This window comes from Gambusia affinis, linkage group LG07, assembly GCF_019740435.1.
Source record: "Gambusia affinis linkage group LG07, SWU_Gaff_1.0, whole genome shotgun sequence".
NCBI lineage: Eukaryota > Metazoa > Chordata > Actinopteri > Cyprinodontiformes > Poeciliidae > Gambusia > Gambusia affinis.
Window position 1 is genome coordinate 15,436,636 of NC_057874.1, and position 24,484 is coordinate 15,461,119.

Consider the following 24,484-nt stretch of genomic DNA (forward strand, 5'->3'; position numbering starts at 1 on the left):
GTTACAGTGAAGTTTCTGTGTTAACATGAAAAAGTTGAATATGTTTGGAACTAAAGAGTCAGAAATGCCCGCCTCACGGCAGTCGGCTGAGAAGATACACATTTCCTCCATCCCCTCTGTGCTTTGCTTCTCAATCAGCCTCCAGTCCTCATCCCTCTTATCGCATCTCCTCATTTAATTTTTTTATTTCTTTTTTTTTTTTTTACTCCTACGGTCCCCCAGTTCTCGTCTCCAGTTCTTTTCATCTCATCTGTTCCTCCTGGTGCTGCCCCAGCCTTTCCTTTCTCCTCTCCTCTCTGAATTTCATGTCGACACATCTACATGGACTGAGATGATAGCGGCGTACTCAGAAGGCCGTGTGTAGCGAAATTGAATTTACTGTGAGCTGATTTTCTCTGACACCTTAAATCTGTTCTGTTTTGGGGGCGAGCCTGCCAGTTTCTTAGTGGAGTGGAGACCCCCACCCTCCGATCAAAGCCAAGTATAGTCTCCGTCTCGAGCAGCGTGAGTCATCTGAGAGCTGCTGATTCTAATTATGTTACGGAGAAGATGGATGAGATCAAACGCGTGCTTGTGTGTGGGCGACAGACGCGTGCGTGTTTTGTATGTGGACGTGGGAACGCGCTCGGGGGACGGTTGCCCATGCGTGCACCTCGCGAACCTTGTGATTCAGGCAGACATAAATGCTATTGATTGTAACTAGGCTGTGATGTGTGGGATATAAAAAGCTTTTCAGCTGTTCCACGGTGTAGCAGAGCAAAAACAGGGAAGGAAAGGAGGAGGAGATGGTGGGGAGAAAAAAAAGAAAAAAAAGAAAACGGCAGCAAGATGAAGAGGCAGAGTGGGTGTGTGAGCGAGTCCGGTAAGGGAGGAGACAAGGAGGAGCGCATGAAAAGGAGAAGGTAACTCTCACAACTTTGAACTCATGAAACAGTTCAGTGATGGGAGAAATCAAGGTCATTGATTGTGATCTTCACATTGTTCCCCCAGCCGTCCCCCCCAAAAGCCCTGCAAAAAAAAAAAAATTGCAGTCATGTAAATGTCAGTGGCTCCGTGAGCTGAGCTCCTTTCCATCTGATGGGATTAGGTGTAATCTGTTCTAATCGTGCCTCGTGTCATGTGTAAATGGGATTATATCTAACTGCTGCTCAATAACACCAATATGACTGCTGCTGCTGCTGCAGCTGCAGCTGCTGGGAGGCTGAGGCTGCACGGCAGCACAGCCAATCAATGAGAAATCCATCCACAACATAAACCGTGCTGGTGGCCCCCCGGCTGCTCCTGACAGGAGTCCTTAGGCTGACACAGTAAGAGCGCACAGATATCACCTTAGTCTTTCAACAGTGTCAGTAATCAGAAATGGGGGGCAAAAGGTGACTGATTCACTTGCTTCACTTCACTTTTTTCTTCTTTGCTTTTCTTTTTTTTATCCTTCTTCTGTTTCACCTCTTTCATTTTTTATTCTCTTTTGCTCACAGTATATACCTACAGTACATCTGTATTAACTAAAGTAAATGTCAATAAGGTGATTCATCAATAATTCAACTTGCCCTTTTCCCAGAGTCTTTTATTCTGTCTCGCCTTTCTTGCAGTTCTCCTTCTTGGCTCTCCGTTCTAGGAAAAGCGCCACTTATGGTTCCCTCAGATCAATGAATATTCAGTCCTGGCACGTGAATTCCTGTTCGCATCCCATCTTTTATACACATGCTGCTCCTCCCTTTAAAATACCCCCTCTCACCCTTCTTTGCCTGAATTATACATCACTTATCCTAATACATTTACATTCATTAATACTCCATTTCCAGCTGACTAGGAGCTTTACAGCGCGCTCATGTTCTGGAGTGTTCTCTACATGTGGAGTGGGCTGCTAGCAGGATGGAGGCGGGAGACAGTTGACGTACATTACTAATGTTTTAATCAAACACAGGCACTTACTCATTGAGATTAAACCACAGTGAGTCATTGACTGAATGAGTGATACTGAGTTTGAACCGTGAGACTTGGAAAGTTTGTAAATCCTTAAAAATGTTCTATTATGCGTTCTCCATATGTACAAAAAACAGAATTTTTTTTTTCTTTTAAAAAAGACTAGTCATGATAACGCAACTCCAAACAAAAACTAAAATATAATCTATGGCTCAGCCACAGAAATTTTATTTTATAATGTACATAAATTCACATCAGTCTCTGCAGAAAGACCAGTTCATCAGTAGAGAATGATTTTAACCAGTTTCTCTTCACAGAACAACTGCGTTAAACCTCAGTTTTTTCAAATAAATTGGAATATTTATTTTTAAATTTTTGATAAAGGTTGGGACTTTGGCTAAGTCATACTGATAAATGAACGTGTTGTTTAACTTTTACAGTCTGATGCTTTTTGTTGTGAGGTACATGTGACTCAGAATATCCTGAGATTGTATTTTTCAATTGTTGCAATGCACAATTAATTCATGTCCAAGCATGACATAAGACCATGCCATTATAACACTTTCTCAGTCAGATTAAACATGCCCTTTTGTGTCTGTTTTTTTCCCCTTTGGTATATTTGGATATTATGCTTTTCCATAAATTGAGGATTAGCATAAATGTTTCTTTTGACAAACAACCACTGTTGTTTAGTTTCTCCCTGACGGATAACTCATGAGTCTTAAACTAATGTTAGAATATAACTCATATTATTGCTGAGTATTTTCTCTGGGATCCCTTGTGACCTCATAGACTGAAGCTGTGAGCCACACTGTATGAAAATTTCAAATGTCCGACTGCAAGATGGTGGAGACAAGAAACCTTTCAGATGGTTTTGAGACGCCTGTCATAATTTGACAGGCGTGCACAAACATAGGCATTGTCAACCAGAGGTGTGACCAAGTCACTGTGTTGCAAGTCTCAAGTAAGTCTCAAGTCTCTGTCCTCAAGTCCGAGTCAAGTCTCAAGTAAAGACAGGTAAAGTCGAGTCAAGTCTCAAGTAAAGACAGGTAAAGTCGAGTCAAGTCTCAAGTCAGGAACCTTTAATTTCAAGTCATTTCGAGTCGTTTTTATTTTTTTTTAATAATTTGCAATTATACATAAAATTCAAATAATAGACCATTTGTTCTTTTTAAAATTTGTATTTATCTCAAATGATAGAACGTGTGTAGCTGAACACAAAGTATAAAAAACATTTTTAAATTGGACCACTTTATTGCGCAGTTCTGTTAAACTTGATATTCAATAAAAAAAGACAAAAATGCTGACATTTCCACAGCACAATACAAAGAACCATAACAGCAGTTTTTTCCTCTTTTCTCTGACCTGGTCACTGAGTGAACATGTATTTTTAAGTGTCCATGTTTTGAGTGACATAAGAAACAAAACAAATATATCAACTGAACAATTAACAGAAATCTGCAATTGAGGATACTGTATTTCAGTTAACTATTCTGCATTGCATTTGCAAAAGACCAAACTGACCAAAAGTCTGTCTGTCATTTGTGCACGATGAGGACGTAAAATGATGCCACTATAGCTGAAGACGTGCTCCACTGGAGCACTGCAAGCAGGTACTGCCAAAACTCTGGTGGCCACATTAAACAGTGAAGGAAGAGTGTGCATGTTCATTGCCCAGAACAAGAGGGTGTTCTGTCCATCAGCAATATGGAGGTAATGACTTAGCTGTAGTGCTGGACTTGTCTGGACATCCTTCTTCTGCCTCTTACAATAAGCAACAAACAGTCCTCCATCTTCACAGTCCTTTTGATCTTTATCACCAGGAGTCACGTGTTGCTCCAACTTTGCAGGATATGCAGCATTTTCCTTTTTTCTTTTTTTTCCCCAGCAAAGCTATACTGCTTGGAAATGGGTCTGTGCAACATGTGACAGTCACGCCGGTCAGTGCATTAAGTCAAAAACAGTTGACTTAATGCACTGACTGCAGTAAACAATATATTGTCAATATAATTTCCCAACGTAGATGTCTTCAAATACACCAACCATCCTTAGATGGTACTAGACCCGGCTCGTCATCATGATGGGACAGAGAGACTCTGTTCCCTGTGTTCAGGTCCAGAATCTGCTTTCTGTTCCGGAGCCCCGCTCACTATCCACCGGCTTCCTGAGCTAACATGGTGCACATTGAAGGACCGGATTTATGGTAAATCATCCCCAATTTAACCCGGAGTACACATGCTAACACGAAGTTAGCTAAAGCCAACTATGTTACAGCAAAAGAAAAGTGCCACCTACCGATCTTTGTGAAGCTTCAAATGCCGGACAAAGTTGGACGTCATGGCATCTCCATCCGATATTCTCTTCTTGCATGTTTTACAAGTTGCAGTTCGTTTTTTAGTCGAAAGTTCATAACCTACGTAGCCAAAAGAAATTACTTGCGGAAGCATATTCGAGCGGTTATTTCGTATTTCGTTCCCTGATCTCTGTAGCTTCGCCGCGTTTTTTTAAACGTCCAAATCCTGTTAATTTGATTGGTTGTGCTGTAGCTACGTACACATCCATACATAAGGAGAGAGGAAAAACATAGTGACGGTCTGCGCATATTGATACGGAATGAGTGAAATTAATTAATGACGCCACTTTATAAATAATGTGTTTTAAATTTTAAGACTTTGAGTAAAAAATATCAAGTCTTTTCAAGTAAACAGCTTCAAGTCGAGTCAAGTCCCAAGTCAATGGCATGAAAGTCAAAGTCAAGTCCGAGTCTTTGAGCATTTTTTCAAGTCAAGTCTCAAGTCGTGATTTTAACGACTCGAGTCTGACTCGAGTCCAAGTCATGTGACTCGAGTCCCCACCTCTGTTGTCAACACACTAACACATAGACTTTGCCAAGCAGAACTTTTTCTGACGCATTAGCACATCGTATTCACATCAAAATTACATTTTTGGTCAGCAAAGCGGACATTTCTTTTAAAAAGTAGCAGGGAACTTTTCATTATGAGCTAAAAATTACTAACTTAAATGGATAAGGGGATATTATATCTGCTCAAGCTATTGTGGTAAATAAATAATAAAAAAAAGTAAATTTTTAGATTGCCTTAGTTATTTTAAGCAAGTCTTAGCTTAAATTTATTAAAACTTGCACAAACCTGTGTGATCTAGTGCCCTTAGCAAAATGCTCTGCGTTGAAATGTCATCAACACGGTCACAACGTGAGCTCACTGAAGACTAGTAACTTTATGTTTTGAGTCAGAAACAACATGAGGTGGAAATTCCTTCAGCCATTTTTTAATGTCAACATTTATTTCATTATATCCTCCTTCATACCAGTATATTTGATTTTAATTAACCTTTTCTGTAATACTGATAATTTGTTACTATGGATGCACACATTTGGTGAACAGTTCTTACTTTTGTTTAGAACATTGACTTTCCTAAGAACCTTTTCTGAGATTCTAAAGAACTATGTAGGGAGAGGGCTTTTTATGATGCAAGACCAGGCGGCTGAAAGCAGGTCACTTGACTCTGGAAAAGCTAGCAACTTCTAGCTCTAACTTCTAGCGAATGGAAACAGCTTTGTGTTTTGTTATTTTTTAGATTTTTAACATCTGTGTTGTACTTATAACTTGTTGTTTTTAATTAGTTCTCTTGTTTTATTCATTGTTATTTGTCAAATTTTCCTCCCCTTCACTTCCATCCCTTGTTTCTTGTAAACTAGCCTTTGCATATGTATTGTCCTATGTTTATTGTTAGAGGTCAGTTCTGTTCATTATTTGTTGTGTTTGTTTTAGTTGACATTTTCTTTTGGTCGCTTTTCTAAATTTTTGAAATATATGAAATATTCTGTGTTTAATTAATTTGTCCAAACACATATTTTCTGGAAAGCAATAATAGATTTGTCCTTGTGCTTCACTGCTTTGTCCCTGACAACAAAACTGTCCTGCTGAAACTCCATACGGACAAAATATTTATCCCCGTCAGGAAAGACAGAAACAGCACCTCTGGAGAGTAAGTTAAATTTGACAATACTCAGTACTAAAGCATAGAATGTAATACGAATTACAAGGATTTGATTTTACTAACTTTAAAAAAGTATTGGGCTCTGCGTTTGCAAACAGCTGATCTGAAGTGTCTCGGTTCTGTGTGAGGAACAGCCTTTGTTTGCAGAAATACATTATGTTATTTAATGCAAATACAGGGTTAAAAAAAAAACCCCACAGCTGCAGGTGTGCATAAATTATCGTCTGTTCTCTGCTCACCTGGTTTTCGGCGATGTCGTCAGCCACTCATCGTGTTTCTCAAAAGTGATGAGATATGCAGCAATCTCCTAGACAGACAGAGAAAGACAGAGAGGTTATATTGGTGTGTGTACATCCCCGGCAGATTGTGTATATGTGCGTGTGTGCGTGTGTGTGTGTGTGTCACAGGGAGATAACACATAACAAGTATTTCCAGATGACCTGCTGATGCCCACAGAGAGAGTGTCACTATCTGATTGCCAAGGTGAGGTTCGGCCACTTGATTGGTCACAGAGCAGCCAGTGAGGAGGCAGATACAGAGGACAGACCCATAGGGCCAGCAACCAATCACACTTCACTTTGCCTCTACCACTGGGGAGGAAAAGCTATCTCCTAAATACACACACTCGCACTATATGAACACACACACACACACACACACACACACACACACACACATACACAAGGGGTGCAGGCCTATAAACCTGCTCAGAGTGTACGCTGATAGGAAAAGTTTTCTTGCACTTTGCAGTTTGCCATTCAGATAAAACCTCTTCCTAACTTCATTCTTAATTCCTCCTGCTCTCATCTCATTTTCTCATCTTTCCTCTTCACAATTCTTCTCTTCTAGCTCATGTGAATCCAACAAGGGAAAGGAAAACTCAAATCATACAGGTGCATTTTACCGAGAGCGGGAGAATAAAACAACACATCCAAACACACACACACACGTGCGCGAACACTGACATAAAGAAATGCATCCAAAAGCAATTGTTGTTTGTACCTCACACTTTTTAGTTCCTCGCGCAACTCCGCCTTTTCTCTTTGCTCGGTGAACTTTCTCACCTCTGGTTTCCTCCTTCAAACATCACTATCTATCCATCTATCATCGACTCCCATCTCACCCACTTGTTGGGAAAGACTATGAAATGTAAATTATCCTCTTAAGGCAATCAGCTTTTGAAATGTGGCACAAAGCAATAGTGAGGATGACATCAACACTCCAGCACTCCTTCATCTGCCCCCTCAGATCAACAGTCTCCTCTCCAGACTTTCTTTTCTCTCTTATCCTCTGTGTCTTGGTGCGTGTGTGTGTGTGTGTGTGTGTGTGTGTCCCAGTTTGGCATGAGAACTCCCCGGCTCGACACCGACATGACAAAAGATTTAAGATGTGGAGGGGGAAGGAGGTGAGGGGGGAAATACAGAGCAGCTGGAGGCTCCTGACACTTAACTGGATAGGAGTTTTTTGTATCCTCAGTTTGATCCTCACTTCCAAGACCCCCCACTGGCTCATTCTGAATTTTTATCTGTATTTATATATATGTGTGTGTGGGTGTGGGAGAGACTGCTGTCGCAGCCTTTATAATTATCAATATCTGGCTTGAGAATGTATCTGTACAAGGTAAATAAAAGGCTCAGAGGACAGAGTCTGTACATGAATACAAAGAAGCAAACACGCTGCTCGAACCTTTTCACATTTGCAGTTTACCAGCCACTACAGGGCTGGGGAATATGACTTAAAGATAAAATCTCTTCACCACCTTTTTTTTTCTCCCGAAAAAATAAATAGAAAATATCTTAAAAAAACTGTCTTTTATTTCTATCATTCTGTGAATTGATCTGAATTTAAAGTCAAAATAAACAGAAGCTGTAAAACACGTTTGTCACAAAGGTGGTAATTCTCGGTTGGGCTAAGATCACTCTGAACTATGGAAATCTAAGGAATGCTTTGTGAAAAAGTTAAATCATAAAAAACAAAAAGAAATTTAATTAACTGAAAAAAATCAATTTATCGCCCAGTCCTACCACAAAACTTCAACATATGTTATTTGGAAGGTGGAAGAGAAAGGACAGATGAATTAATTTGCATTGCCACTTTTAATATGACACCCCAAAATAAAAATCTAATGCAAACAACTTCCTCTGGAACAAACTTTATCAATAATAGAGTCTCACTGAGTGTAAGGCCTCAGGTGTGTTGGAGAATAGCAGTGAACAAATCATTATGAAGACCAAAGAATAAACCTTCGGTGAAGTTTAAAACTGGGTTTGGTTAGGGGTGCAACAGAAGATTCTTTTACTAATTGATTCTCCTGCTAATTATTCTGACAATTAATTGACTATTCGGAAAAAGAAATTTCTTTGTCACGGACTTTGAGGGGGAAAAAAAACAAACATGTGGATGGTGGCAGACCCAAATTAAACTTCTTTGGCATGCTTGCAAAAACACGTTGTGTGGCAGAAAACTGATGGTGTTCAACACATTGTAAACTAAATCTTGAAGGTGAACCACAGGGAAACTGCAGCAGGGACGGGGAAGCTGGCCAGAGTTGATGAGAAGATGGATGAAGATAAATCCAGGGCCAACCTTTAAGAAAACTTGTTAGAGGAAGCAAAACACTTCAGGCTGATGGGGCAGAGGTCACCCTAAACACACATCCAGAGTGGATTGGCTTAAATCACACATCCTTCTTCTGAAACTCACAGTTGTGTCCGACTTTGTGTAAAATCCCTAAAAAGCATTTTAGTGTTTGCTTGTAATGTTACAACACGTGAAAAAGTCCAGTGGTGAGATTACTTTGGTGATACTCTGTAGCCATAGGTTGGCATAATGACACACACACACACACACACACGCACACACACACACACACACACACACACACACACACACACACAAGCAGTGCCTCATTCATTTATGCATCTATTCATTAGCTGTGACAGGCAGCCACCTCTCCTCCTCCCAAACCACTCCGCAGCAAGTCAATATCCTATACAGCCTCCACGGCTCTGGCCAGGCACTCGGGCTCCCCTAGTGACTGTCAGCCAGCGGGAGGCGGGAGCAGAGAGAGGAGAGAGGGAGGAGGAGATGAGGAGCTGGAGGAGGTGGGGTGGACAGAAGGATGGGAGGATTAAGACAGAGAGAGGGAAAGAGAGAGACTTACAATTAAAGGCCTGCCCCATAAGAGCCATTAAAAAACCAGAAACAGAGGAGTCAGCTGAAAAAGGCAGCCCGACACACACTGTGCAACACACCCACACACACATGCACAAGCACACACTGCTGCTGCTGCTGCTCACTCCCCCTGGCAGCGCACACACACATGCCCATGTGAAGAGTGACAGAAGTGAGTTGGTGAAGGTCGATCCTCAGGAAGTCACAGTTATTGTCCCAGTGGAAGGAAGTGATGGAGCACTGTGAGCATGCCTGGTGACACGCTGACCCTACAGGAATACTGTGAGTGAAAGTGCGTGTGCATGCGTGTACAGGCGTGTGCATGCGTGTGAATGCGTGCGTGTGTGTGAGTTGGCTGTGAACCGGCACATGGGCAGGGAAAGACATCCTTCTCCAGGGATCTGCTCGAGAAACCCAGACGTTCTGCATGTCTGTGTGCAACAATACATTACCAATACATTACGACAGGCGCTCAGATGCACACACTTTCCCCACCCAACACACACCCATTTCTGCTGGCAGCCGTGCATGTGAGAGCGTGAAAGAGAGTTACTTAAGAAATATCTAACAAAGCAGGGAGCGTGAGTGGGAAGTTAGATTGGAGCAAGCACTGCAGTTGGGGAAATCAGCCTCCCACTCACGCTTCACTGAGACCATCTCCCTCCGAGAAACTGGTGGCATGTACAGAAAGGCAGCCACACAGACGCGCATGTGGACATACAAACACATTTACAACGCCTTGGGGAGGTTTCCACTGGGAAAGGGACTTTATAGGTTCACCTACACACCCGACAGTCCCATCCAGGAGCTTCTCTCAGGGACAGTCCCTTACCAGGGTCTGGCCATGGGCTCGTGTATATATATATGTACATATATATATGCATATAGAGAGAGAACTGTGTGCACGTTTGAAGCCTAATGATGAGCATCACCCCGACAGAGATCTGGGGAAAACAGAGCTGTCTTCAAACTGGAACTGTCACATCCATTCGAAGTGCCTCAAATGAAAGCCGCCGCTGGCTCACAACAGAAATCATTTGGCATTGAACGGTTTATTTTGGCAGAACAGGAGGTAACAAACTGAAGTGTCCTTTCTAACTACACAATCCATACCTGCCTCTCCTCTTGGGCATGGCAAGTCCCGCATGCATACGTGTGTGTGTGTGTGTGTGTTTGGGGGGGGGGGTTGAAGAACTGCGTTAGCATTAAGACCAAGAGAGGTCTGCTGATGCGGTGATGTGCTCCAATAGCACCTCCGCTGGGTTTCTCCTTTCCACAGTGTCCCTGCTGATGTTTCATAATGACAGGCAATGTCTACAACGCTGCCATCCTATATGCCTTCATTGTTGTTATTATTATTTTGTGGATTTCCCTGTGGTGTTTATTCTGATCCAGTCACGCATTTAGACAGATTTTAATCTATTTTTTTAAAATGATAGACTAGTATAAAGCGGTGCATAATTGTGAAGTGGAAGGATAATGTAAAGAGTGTATTTCCATTTAGCCATTTTTACTCTAATGGTGATCATAAATGACATCCAGAGGGGCCAATAACCTTCAGAAGTCTCCTAGTTAAAGGTCCACCAGAGTCTTTGCATGTCTTTGAGATTTGTTGAAGGACATCACTAAACATACAGCCTCATAAGAACCAAAAAACTGTTAGTCATTCACTCTACAAATGTGGGCTATATGGAAGAAAGCCATTGTTGAAAGAAAACCATGAGAAGTCCTGTTTAAAGTTTAGTAAGGGTCAAAGAAAACAGGTGACAGAGGCTGCTCTGGTCAAATGAGACAAACATTTTATTATTTGCCCTAACCGCAAAGACTGCACCAGAAAATCCTGAACTTATCATTTCCGCTGTGAAACCTGGACATGGCAGTATCATGCTTTTCTTCAGTAAGAACAAGGAAGCATGTCAGAGTTCAACCAAAGATTGATGAAGATGAATTCAGGGATATTATGGAAAACGACGGCATGAAGCTGCAAAAAACATCAGCAAAGCAAAAGTCCGAGTTGCAGCAGAATCATTAACATCAAGCTAGATTAATGTGGTAAAATGGCCCAGTCAAAGTCTAGACCCAAACTCAGATGAGAGTTGTGATAAAATTTGGATAAGTCAAAGGCGTTTTTCTGTTACAAGCTGGAAAATCAGCATGGTTTTCCAGCCTGACAACTATCAGCAATACAAACTGAAAACAACATATTTTTTTGCGCCTTATGCATTCTAATATTGTGGCAACACATTCGGAAACAGAGCTTGAATTACTGAATCACTAACTGTCCAAACACTTCATTACTTTTTGGTCAGGGTGAGTGAAAAACCCCAAACTGTCCAAGTTACTGCTCTATTTTAAGGTCCATTACTCTTAAATGTTTTGAACTGGAGTCAGATTTTCCCTAAAACGAATATCGTAGTTCAAACAGACTATACTACACTTTAAAAACCAAGAGGCTTTATTGTATACCGGATCAATACTGAGTGTTGTGCTGCGTGTCTTTAACCATACTAATTACGCCATGTAGCTCTCAACAGAGAGAACAATGAATAATGATGGGATCGTTTTGCTCTGTTAAAGCCGCACAACATTTTATCAAGTCCATTGTAAACTATGAGAAATAAAGTGTAGCTTGTAGTGTACTCCCAAACTGCCTTGCTCCCTGCTGTGTGACTTTCAAGAGCCCTTACATTACCTCTGCAGCCTAATACAACTGCTTAACGCTGTTTCCATAACAACTGTTGCAAAGCCCCTGATCAAAATTCCTCTCGAGCTCGCCTTGTGTTTATCATATCAACACCTCATCACTCTCAAAGCAACATGCGTGCACTCAAACACGGCCATAAGAGACATCTACACACAAACACAAATGGATTACTAGTGTAGAAAGTTGTCGGTTGCAATAAAATAAATAACATCATCACTTGTCTGGGTTTTGTCTGTTTCCGCTTTTTGGTCTGTCAACATGGACAAACACAGAGACTGCTCACAGAGACACATGTGCTAAATGCTGCCCCATCAGCAGAGGGTAGCTAACGTCTGACCTTCAGCGGTGACGAGTCTCTGTCGCCTAGTTGAGAAAGAGATGAGGATCACATTCATCTTTGTCACACACGATTAGACACACAGGTACATAACATGACAGGAACGGATGTGACTAAGACGTGTTCATGTACACCATGGTAGAAGTGAGCACACCGACTTTGACAACTCAAGGGTCATTTCAAAATACCCTTCCTGATCTACTGTAAGCCATATGCCACATTCTGATATGAATGTTTTTATGAACTTGTCGGGCTAATCGATTGAATAATCGCTTGTAACTGGTGATAACGATGCAATACATTGCAATGTGATTTATTCACTGGAATGTTTATATGTTTGAAACGGTAAACGTGAAAACAAATGAGGGAGTATTTTGGTTACAGAAGCAATTGTGTACGTTTTTAGTCTCTGCCTCTACAGACAGTGTAAAACACTTGCAATTCAAGTGCTTTACTGGCTAAGGTTACATCCATATTTTCTGGTTACCCCAAGTATGACTCTGATTGGCTAAACAGTCCTCCTTTATTTTTTTATTTTTTATTTTTTTTTTACAGGAAATACAGATGGCTAAGGAGCATGAATTTGGGCTCATTCAGAGAGAACCAGCAAAAAAATAAATAAATTCCAGGTGGGGAGAGGTCTGATTAACCTTGAGATTCTGTTACAATAAATAGTTTTGCTTGCATTGTACCCAACCTACATTTTTTCTATGTCAAAGAGCACTCTTCTTTCAGAATAGGTCTCTCACAAAGGTTTTTTTGTTTGTTTTAATCCTGTGATAGTGCCAGTTTTAAGTGACATATCTCTCATGATACCTCAAGCTTGCCTGATATTTGCTGATCAGTCAACCTGCCGTTGCCGAGGGTCTTTAGTAGGGAGTTCATTTAAGGACCCATAAAACCCAACAATATGCACTGGCGGACCAGGTCACGAAGAACTGTTCAAGATTTATTTACGGCCAATATTTTTGTAGCTGTTGCCAAAGGTCCATTTTTATACTTGGCTATGTGAAATAAATAAATTTTAAAAAAATCATTCACCTTGTGTGCTGGGTCATTTGGTGGCTTCCTGTGAAACATTCTTCCTTCACACCCAACCCATTTCTGAATCTGAAGTAAGAAATTACCAAAACATCACTGGACCTGAGCCAGAACCAACATCTGCCACTCGCAGTTATCACTTGGCAGGGTTTTACCCATGAACCAATCCACTGACAGTACTGAAGGAACTTCATGCAGTGCAAATCCAGTCGGTTTCACCTGTAAGAGAGCACCCCAGTTCTGAAACTAGTAAAGCAGTCTTTTAATTCTTTATAATGGCGGTTCATTTACTAAAAGCTGATATTTGATCTCTCTGCCCTATTTTGTTCCGTCTTTCAGACTGTTAGGTGTTAGGAGTCATGAACTACTTTATGCACTCAGGTCAAGAGAGTCTTAAAGTTTGATTCAATGTGGAGCCTGGTGCTAGGTGGATACTTTTCATAAAAATTAACTCACTTTCACTCGTTCTCCTTATGGTTTGACCTTTTTACTTTCTCTTCCCTCCCCCTTTTTCGCGCTTCTCATCTGCTAATTTACACAGGTCCACGCGGTGAAGGTGGCAACACAAAGATACACCCTCAAAGTGCACGGAAAGTAGCACAAACTCTTTCAGTGGAGACTTGAGAGCAAGGAAGCGTTGGCCTCAATTCACCAGGGGGAAACATCAATCGCATTTTTCTAAAGACTTCCTTTTCTTGCGCGCCTGTACCTGTCCTCTTCTTCCTCCTGCCTCGGATTTGCATTTCAGGAGACGCCCCCCCTCCCTCCGCCCCCCTCTCTCTTGATGGGGAGGAGATGGGTGTGGGCACATCAAAGATGCCAACAGGTGTGTGGTGTCAAACACAATGCTGGGATCCCCCGCTGCGCTAGGGTGTAATGGATGAAACCTGTCAGAGTCCTCAAAAACTCCAGCAAAGTAAACTGGAAGAAGGTGTGTGCCACACACACATTCAGGTTTGTATTGAAGAATGTGAGTTTCTGCCGGCGGGAGGTGGGAGAAGACAGAGAGAGGTAAGGTGGTGAGGGGAAGGTATCTCAGTGAAGGAGTCTCCAGTGGTTGCGTTAACCCCCGCCTCAGCTCACCGTGAGTCATTCCGCCCTCCGAGACTCATCTCTGCTCTGCGATTGTTGATGTTTTTGTGATTGAGGAGGTTTGCATGCTAAGAAGAGACGGAGAGCCGCGGATCCGAGACAGAGAGGGGGGTGTGAAAGAAAGTGTGTGCCACCTCTCATTGGCATAAATACTTGTTTACAACGAGACATAAATTGGCACCCTGTCAGTCAGCCTCTCCATTTCTCTTTGCTCTAACTCCTTTGCTCTGTTTCCTCTGCCTCTGTGCGGCTAAGTGTATTATAACACTCCCCGGTTCAGCCCTCTCTCATTACCATATTCTAATTACATTCGTTAAGGGGAGCATTTGGGAGTTTAATGAATAAATTTGAAAGATGGGTCTCTGTGGCGATCTTTAGGTTTGTCTCCTCCTCAGTCACCTAAGAATGGGAGTCAGTGTTCCTGCATAGTTTTAAAAATGAAACCGCATGCTTTTCAGGATTCACATTTCCAGAGTTTTCACTTCTTCCGGATAATTTTAAACTACAAAAATGCTTCTTCGGTGGTCATGTTTTAAATTTGGTGCATGGAAAAGCTAGGAAATAGGGAAGTGCACAAGGAAGGAAGGGAGGAATGTCCTAAAGAGTGACAGACAGAGAGAGGGAAGGAAAGATGGAAGGTTTCAAGGAGGAATCAGAGGTTTGAAATAAGAAAGGAAGAGAGGAAGGAAGGAAGGAAGGAAGGAAGGAAGGAAGGAAGGAAGGAAGGAAGGAAGGAAGGAAGGAAGGAAGGAAGGAAGGAAGGAAGGAAGGAAGGAAGGAAGGAAAAAAAACAGGGAAGAAATCTAATTATGTGAGGGAGGATACACCAAAGGTAGAAAGCAGGACAGGACAAAAGAAAGGGAGACAGTAAGAACAAACAGAATAAAAAATAAAGGATGGATGCATGGGAGGACACAAAGGCAAAAGGAATGAATGAGACAAAAAAGGATGGAGGTAAGAACTAAGGAAATATAGATAAAAAAAGAAAAATGTAAAGACACAAGCAATCTAGAGAAGAAACACATGAGAAAGAAAGAAAGAAAAAGGAGGAAGAAAGAAAAGGAAGGAAGAAGGGAGTGAAGTGAGAAGAACAGAAGGAATAATGGATGGACAGAATGCATGACAGCAGGTGAAAACAAGTAGCAAGAATGGATAATATTTGGTGAAACATCCAAATTTACTGAAAAAAAAAATACTTTTATCATCACCTATATGTTCCACATTTTGTCTCAGTCTTTCTCCACTGTGCAATTCTGTTAAAAAATAAAATAAAAAGGTAGATTTTAATAAGACCTGTTTTAGCTTATGTTGTGTTTGAATTTATCCCACAATCTGTGACAGAAGCAGAATTTAATCCAAATGTTTTCTCAATACATTACGCTGAAAGGAACTGGTAAATGATTGTGATGAGTACAGGAAACAGATGATTGATTTTAAAGGGATTGAGTCAGTTGTGTTCCCTCACTGAATGTGAGTATGTCAAAATCAAAATAACAACCACCACTCAAAAATATTCTTAATTATAATAAACATATTGCATTATATTTTAGCTGCAGCAAGGTCTTAATTCTTTAATTTGTTTTAAAATAAAGCAATTAGATAATTTTATGCTTCTTTTTTTCCATTTTTTTCTAAATACTATGGTCCTGTAGTTGACTTTTCCTCTTAGTGAGAGGACGAATCTGTTCAATATGTAGACAGCAGAAGCAGGCAGTTGAGAAATGCTGTTCAGTATGTGTGCTCTCTCCACAAATGTCTCACAATAGCTCAATTTCAGTAGAAACAAACAAATCTAGTTAACTCCAGAAGCTTGTGTGGACTCCTGTCTCTTTATAAAAAAAATAAAATCAATTCAGAATTCTGTTTGCTTCTGCCAAGTAAAGATTTCATGTCATTTGTTTGTTGTTTATGAAAAAAAACAAAAAAACTTGGAGCCACCCATGCTGAAGTCATGAATATTTAACCCACCTCAAACCTAAAAACAGAAACTGCCAAAGACAAGCACCAAATTACAGACGTACAAATCGTATACAATCTCCGATTTAACACAGACAACGGACCTGGGGCCTTTAAAACAGGAGGTGGGTAAATAGAGGTAAAACAATCTTAGGCAAGTGTTAGCATTAAATCAACCCTGCCCCTGTGACAGGCTTCTTCCACTGTTGTGTGGTTTTTGATTTGTCTCTGCCTGGAGCCCTGGGCTCCAGACCTGCGCTCACTCTTTCAGGGTATTGCAAAAATGTGATATACCCTCCTCACATGGTTTAATAAAATACATTCTCCACTCTGATGATTGCCAGCTTGTGCTTCAAGGAGTTCAGCAGTGAATTTGCAACAATAACCCAAACAGTTTTTTTTGTTCTTTTTTTTCCCCCTAAAGCTTGGAAACGGATGTGCTTTTACTTGGCCACTTGCCAACGATTACTGACAATTAAACAATGCCACAAGCAGCAGGACTAAGATGAAGAATTTAATTTAACCTCTTGCCCACAGAATGCCATTTCACTCTGACTGCAATTCACTTCAAATGAAAATATTTTCATCTTACTAAATAGATTGTTTTTTTTTTTAAATCCCAGACCGACATTTATTCATTTGGTCGCTCACATAAATGGAAAAAACAAAGACAACAAAACCAGGCATTTGGAGGCAGCAGAAATTAGCTAATGCCTGGAATTTCTTGTGTGTTTGTTTCATTCTCAATTCAAGCATCCTTAAATTTGCCTGGAAGCAGTGCATTAAAAACAGGCTGCACTCATCCATGGCTAACTAAATACAACAGGCTCTGCAAGAGACCATTTTGGTTAAAAATGTGCTTGCCTTTAATTGTTTGTAAGTGTGTGGTATCTTCTTCACATAATGTTTGCAGTGATAATTCACTGTGCACGGAAGAGCCCTCTGTCATCACCTTCCCTTCAAGCACTGTGACTCATGCTGTGGGTGCTAGCTTTCATTTTAACCTCTATATAATGTACCATGCATGTATATAAATAAAAAAACAAGAGAGGATGAGAAACATTTTCACTCTTTAGACCAGATAGCAGGCATATGTGTATCAGGTTGCTTATGGCGGATGCTTTCTTTGCTTTAGTCTGGTTGTTTTCCATCCATTAACTGCATGCAGCACTAATAGAGCTGTTTAATAATTGCTAATTTAATGTGGCTTTATAGATCGAAAAGGAGACAGACATCAGTCATTGCCTTTTGGGCTGTTGTGGTAACTTTCCACCTCATAAAAACTGTAATTGACTGTGACTTTTCTGTTCAACATGCAGTGACATATGCATGTGGGAAGCGCCAGTAACTTAAAGCCTCGCTGAAAAAGAGAAAATAATGCTGTCGTGCTTCACAAGGTGTTCATATCTTTTGAATTTTATCCCATTTTGTTAGGGATATAGAAATGCTATCTTAATAAACAATATCTGAAGCCTTAAACATGTCATGTACCAACTGTTCACAGTCCAGCAGGACAACGGACCAAATACAGCCTGAGCTGCAATGGTTTCCGTCATGGGTCTATTGCCAGTAGCTCTGAAAGCTGCTGGCTTTGGCAAAAAATAATAAAGAACCAACTAGTGCTTTTTAAAAACACATATAACAAATGAAGGTCTTAGCAATTTATGGAATAACTGTATTGTGAATTAATTAACTTTATTTAGCTGGGTAGAGGGCAAAAATGGCTTTGGATTGTAAAAGTGGCTGACCCCTGGCTTAGATCAAAGCCTGACTGTGTGTTAGAAAGGTCCAGTCAAAGTCTGGAGCAAAATCAAACTGAGAATCTGTGGGAGGACTTGAAGGTGGGTGTTCACACATGCCTTTCCCAGTAACCTGACTTTTTGTTTGAGCTTTGACTATTTTCAAAGAGGTGTTGGGAAGGTATTTTCTCTTTAGATGTGCAAAGCTGGAGCACAACCCATCGAAAAGTACTTCTACAAAAAGTTGAAGCAGGGGGTCTAAATCCAAATGGACACCACGCCTTTTTTGAGAGTAAATGATTTAGAAAGCAATAAAATCTTTCCAAACCATTTCAAAATTATGACCTATGTTTTGTTGATGTACCAAATACAAATACAAATATAAAACAAAATGAAATTTGTGGCTGCAATGTGGCAAAACGTAGAAATACTGTTTTTTCAAGGCACTGCAGACACTGAAACCTGGCAAAGTTCAGACAAACATAGTGGCAGAAGATAAATGCTGCCAACAAGATGTAATTGTTCAGCTTAACAGTAATTAATACTTGTTTTAGGACTGGGAAATCCTATTGTTGCCATGTTTTACTGTTTGCTCAAACTGTGAGCAAACACTTCCACAGATTAATAGCCTAACTGTGATTTTGCTCCAAGTCTTTCAAAACCATTAGGACAGAATCTTCAACGATAGCATGAACTATGAGAGACAAAGACTAAGCATCTTGAAAGGCGACTACTATCAGTTTCTGACACTTGGTAAAGGCACTGATTGAAAAACAGAGATATACTTCATTTAAGTTTTAATAGTTCCCCGTCCCACTGCTTCAGACTGTACACAGACACAATTAAACAACCGTATACTCTCCTGGTATGCAAATGCAGCATCAATATCCCACATATAGTTTCCTCCTCTGAGTCTTTAGATGATGGATGATATATTACAGCTGAGCTGGTCTAAGACTAATGACGCAGCAGCATTACAATACACAACTATGCACACAGCTAATATTGTATGTGCAGGAAGACAGAACACTTTCACACAGACACAGGCACACAAACGCCACCTTGTTTAATCCCCGGGAATCGAGGAAATTTGATTAGCATGACTTTTACAAACACACTCCATATGAGAGTAGACAATCCATGCATCAGGCGAGAAGGAAAAGGGAGCGGGAGAAAGAAGCAGAAGATGGAGATGGTTGGCGGGGGGAACGAGGAATGCATGATCCTCTGTCCTCAGTGCAGCTTGAAAAGAAGAAAAATAAAAAAGACCTGTGTTGTACGCTCCTCAATGGAAATACTCAGTTTTCTTAAGACACATAAATAAAACAGCATCTTTACCAGTAAACCTATATATAATATATATGCCCTTTCCTGCATCTTGTCAATGTGTACATTTCCAGAACAATATTTGTCGAAAATGCACTGCACAGCATCAGGAGGCTCACATATCTCTGAATTGTTGGGGATGGGATGTTTGCAGGCTTCTAATTTATCCCTGCACTCACGTTTTACCTGCCAATGGTAAAAATGATGTTTGCTAAGGCTTCAAGCATGGCATCACATTTGATATTCATCACAGTGTGATTATTGCATGAAAATGGAGCCATGCTGAGGTAATTAGTTCGGTTGGAAAAGCTAATCTGCATCTGTGCTAAACTGTGACAAAGAAATGCATCCCTCGTTCCTTATAGCAAATCACGGTATAATAAACTTAAATAAAAGCTCTTCATTTTCGTATGTAAAGTTACCAAATTACTTTCACAAACATTGTTTTCAAATGCCTACAAAAAGATATGAACACCTTAATATTGCAGAGCCACCTCCATAGGGGCCCTGAACATAAATGTGTAAGAAGCGTCATAAATACAACCATTACTGTAGCATAGGTTCACACTGAAATATTTACAAAAATCTAACTTTCCATTTTAGTCAGTTTCTACAGAAAGAAAACAAATAAAATCTACAATGTGAAATAAATATTTTATATCGCATCTCCAGCGCTGTAAATATTAGCACCCCTGCTGGTACGGCTGTGTAAGTGCTGAAAGAACAGCACTTATCTTTTTTCTTTTTTCTTTTTCTTTTCACAAGGCTGAAGCATAGTTTTACTTCCAGCCTATGATGCATTGCACACTAACAAAGACCCCAGGGACTGTGGAAGAGAAACCCACAGAATCACAGATCATCCCTCATGCATAACTGTGGACATGAGCTGTTTTTGCACATATGTATCCTTCATCCTTGTGCAAAACCCTCTTGAAGTGTTCATTGCTGAAAAGCTCAATGTGTGTCTCCACCTGTTTACGCCTGATAGTGGGGCAGAGAAAGTTTTTTCTGGCATCACTCCTAAACTTGTGTCTAATGGTTGTTATAGAGATGTTGACACCGAGGTGCCATTCTTTACTGTAGTTCTTTAACAGTGAGCTCCCTAACCGTCCTCCTCACTTTATGAAGTGGTAAAATAAATAGAAGTCCCTGCTCAGATAGTATCAACCTGATTGACGGTATTGGTAAATACAGATTAGTAACAATTTGTCCTTGCGCTTCATGACTCTGTGATGGTTTATCACATAAAATCTCAACATTTTGTGGCTGAAATATGGTAAAATGTGGAAATGTTCAAGAGATGTTAACTGTAATCTGTTCATTTCATAATGTAAGATTTTTTTTTCTTTGCCTGCTCTACCAAGCTGTTTCTAAAAAATAAAAAGATTGGTTCCAGCAAAATACCAAATCTATGCGCAACTTCCGATCTTCAGCCTAGACGCTTTTCATAGCTGAAACCCCCCCCCCAAAAAACACATTTATAATTAAAATACACAATTTGTGCAGATATTTGAGTTGCTAGAGACGAGTGCACACTTGTGGATTTTTTACAGCTTTTTCTTCAGAATACGATTCGCAATATTTACTAGATTTACACCTCCGGTTAAGAAAAACATAAAAACACAAACATTTTATTTGAGCTCTCAAATCTCGTATGAGAACATGTTTTTATTTCAGTTGTGTAAAACTGCTTTGAGGTTGATACAATCTTGTTAGGTTTATTAATGTGAGATATTGTGTATCTGATTCTATTGGTCTCATAAATTCTAACTCACCAAAGAGCACTTAAAGGCTTTAGCTCCATTTGGTAAGCATCTTTAATGAAACATTCAGAGCATGATAAATGCTATTCATATCTGCGCAAAAAACCCCCCAAAAAAAACATGCCACAAAAAAAGCTAAACTCCTGTGGTGATGGTTTTGAATTATCGCCACTGGTCATGTGTTTGCTCATTCAGTAGTTTCATTTAAAGGTGCAGTATGAAATGACACAGAGCCCCATTTCTTTTAGCCGCCATTCCAAAAATGAAAGACAAGAAAACATGACATTCAAGTCAGCTAGACATGTATTTATCTCTATAAATAAGTAAGCATGGTACAAGAAAACCACTAAATAACTAAATCAGAATATAATTGAACAATTAAAACAACAGCAACTGAGAGGAACAACACCAAAATTAACTGTGTCACCTTGCATGTTCGATGGAGCTCACTGTTGAAAAACTCTTGGGCACACAAAGTCTCCAATGCAACATGTTTGGGAGTGAGGTCAGAAAAAGACCTTTCTGTCCCACCACTCCAAAAGTAAACATGTGGAGTCTGCTTAACTCTAATAGGCCTTCAAGATGATTTTGCTGACTAATCAAGTGACTTTTGAAGGCAATTGATTGCACCGGTAACATTCCTGTCAATCACCACGAGGTTAAGTTCTGGATTTTACTTAGGGGCATCAGAATAAAAAGGCTTGAATAGGAATGCACACATGACTTTTTAGATTTTCATTTGTAAACCCTTTTAAGAGTACTGTATCGTTTTCTTTGCACATTTTATCATATTGGTCTACTTCATAAAACACAATAATATGCCTTCATGCTGTTGGTTGTAACACAACAAAATCTGAAAAGGTTTAAATGATGTGAACACCTTCACGAGGCACAGCACATTCTGCATAGCCAGTGAGGAAGTGGTACAAAATGTCTGTATAAAACTTTTAAATGGCTTCTGTGGATGTCACGCAGATATACTCAGTGCATACTTGTCGTTTACAATTACATTAAACCATCTCTGAATAATAGCGCACACTGAGACTGCCTCAGAGTGAGCAAATGAGTAAAAAAGTAGGCATCAGGGTTGTTTTTTCGCATCGCATTCATTTCCATTTTATGCATCGCATCCATTTGAATGCAGCATTATTTCTATCAAACCCAAAATTATGTTCGACTGGAACCAACCTTCAAAAACACGAGCATGAAATATGTAGCAGCCTCAGAAATCCTGAACTAGGCATATTACTTACAAGTCCCTCTGCTCCAGTTATTACTGAGTCAGAAAAAAAAGAGAAAAACCCTTAAGAAAAACCTAGTCAAAAACTGAGGTTTTCAGCCTAAGTCGTGCTTGATTTGCAGTGTGATGTTTTGTTTAAAACTTGCATTTTTATGGGAATGTAAATGCATACAAATTGCCTTGCGGCGCTTTAAGAGACTGTATATTTAACTTCTGAAGAAATGGTACAGCAAAAAGTTATCAAAGTGAGATAGAGCTGTGCTGGTATCAGGACAAAGCTCTACACACTGAGAACAAGTTCTCAAAATAGAAGAACAAGAATTTTCTCTCACACACACATTTTAATGCTTTATCTGTCCCAAATGAATTAAATCTAATTCGCACAAGTCGCAGATATTACAGAGGTTCTATGCGGGGACATTTAGGGAAACAAAAAGTATTGTTTCCACAGAACACACTGGCTCCTTATTACATCGGACTTTGCTGGCCGTTGGCTTCTTTTTCCGGTCGGGCTCCGAATCCAACGGCAAATGAAAAGACAATCACACACATACACACAAGCATACAGAATGGAGCTCAGGCACTTACGCAACACCCCCGCACACTCTCAGTAACACATTTTCACTGTTTAATATATTTCTGTGTCTCCAGTTAACAATATTTTGTGTCAAATTATAGTGGGCAAGATAAATAGTGGGAGAAAATAGAGCAGGAGGAGGATGTGGCGCTTCCAGTTGGGTAGGAGGAATATAGAGGAAAAGGAAAAGGGGAAGGAGGAAAGCGTCAACGTCAAGTCCTTCCTCAGACACCTGGCTTTCAGAGACTAGACCTGCAAAACCTGCTTAATCCCACCTGCTTGTGAACCTGTACTGATGGTTGAAACCTGCTGAAATCTTGGCATATGCTCAAGTTTCCGTGCAAAATCTTGCTTAAAATAAGACTCAAGATGAGACTATATTAACACTTGGTTAACGTCATTTGAAGTAATTTGGTTCCTTGTGGCTGGTTGGCGAGAAAAAGTGTCTGTTTGGAATTTGGGTTGAATATTTAAGCCACAGCAGACACTAAAAGATGCTGGGTGCTAACTGGGCTACGCTTCCCTCAAAGAGATGGAGAGAAAGACAAAGAGGAGAATAAAAGATGCAGAGAAAGAGCCTGGAGGACTAATTAGTGATTATAACGCAGCGTTCTCCAAACATGAAATATTTCTCACCCCAAAATGCAGAGGAAAGATTAAAAATAAAAGAATAGAAATCCAACACACAAAGCTGTGAAACACCCCTCTGGTACCGTGTGTGCACTCGTGAACTGCTGCATGTATCTGTGTGCGAATAAGTGCAGCAGCTTCTTTGCCCCCTCATTAAACCATGCTTTACTCTGGTAAATGGCAACAGCACAGAGCTCAATGTCAGCTGAAGAGGTTACAGCCAAAGGCAGGCTCTGGGATACACAAACACACACACACGCAAGCACACCCCCACGCAGGAAACAGATAAACTAAACCTTTTACCATCATGTTATGTAGAAAATGCTTGAGACGCACACCCATGACTTTTCTAAAGGAAACTTTCAGAGAGTTTCAAAAAAGTTTGTTGCTTTTCCACCTCTTGCGACAAGGCTAACCAAATGCAGAGTGTGTGCCTCTCCTGGCCCTGCGCTTGTGTGGACGCTGAAAACTCACACACATCAGAGTCATAAATCAAGGGCGCCCTTCACCACAGTATAAATGAAACACAGAGGCCTGCAACTGGTTGTCTGCTAACTGCATCACTCTGGATTTTCTCATCGATTCATAGTTTTGGTTTTTTTTTCACACGGTTTAGTAAGTGACGGCTTCCCTCATGCAAAACTTCTTCTCAAGACATTTTTCCACTCGTAAAATCATAGCAGTGTTCAAACTCCTTAGACATTTTAACATTCAGTTGCGTTACAACCACAAACGTCAATGTATTTTGTAGGGGTTTTATAATCACAAGTCAGTGAACATCACTAATCAACCCCCTTTACTCTGATACCAGCAACCAAATCCAATTACATCCCACTACCTTCAGAAATCCCCTGATGAGTAAGCAGAGCCTGTCTGTGTATAATTTAATCTTGGATTTAATCCAACTATTCTCAGAGATTTGGCAGAGAAAATTAGACACCAAACAGAATCATGAAGGC

The 24,484-nt window shown here is 40.4% G+C and overlaps 1 protein-coding gene across 7 annotated transcripts in view; it reads right to left on the reverse strand.

Moving 5' to 3' along the window:
• Positions 1 to 24,484, reverse strand: part of LOC122833760 (calmodulin-binding transcription activator 1-like) — an 81,261-nt gene that overhangs the window by 35,673 nt on the left and 21,104 nt on the right. For all 7 annotated transcript variants that reach the window (XM_044121620.1, XM_044121619.1, XM_044121621.1 and 4 more), the window contains exon 4: positions 6,186 to 6,253. In XM_044121620.1, the coding sequence (XP_043977555.1) occupies positions 6,186 to 6,253 (68 nt within the window). The remainder of the gene's footprint in view (positions 1 to 6,185; positions 6,254 to 24,484) is intronic.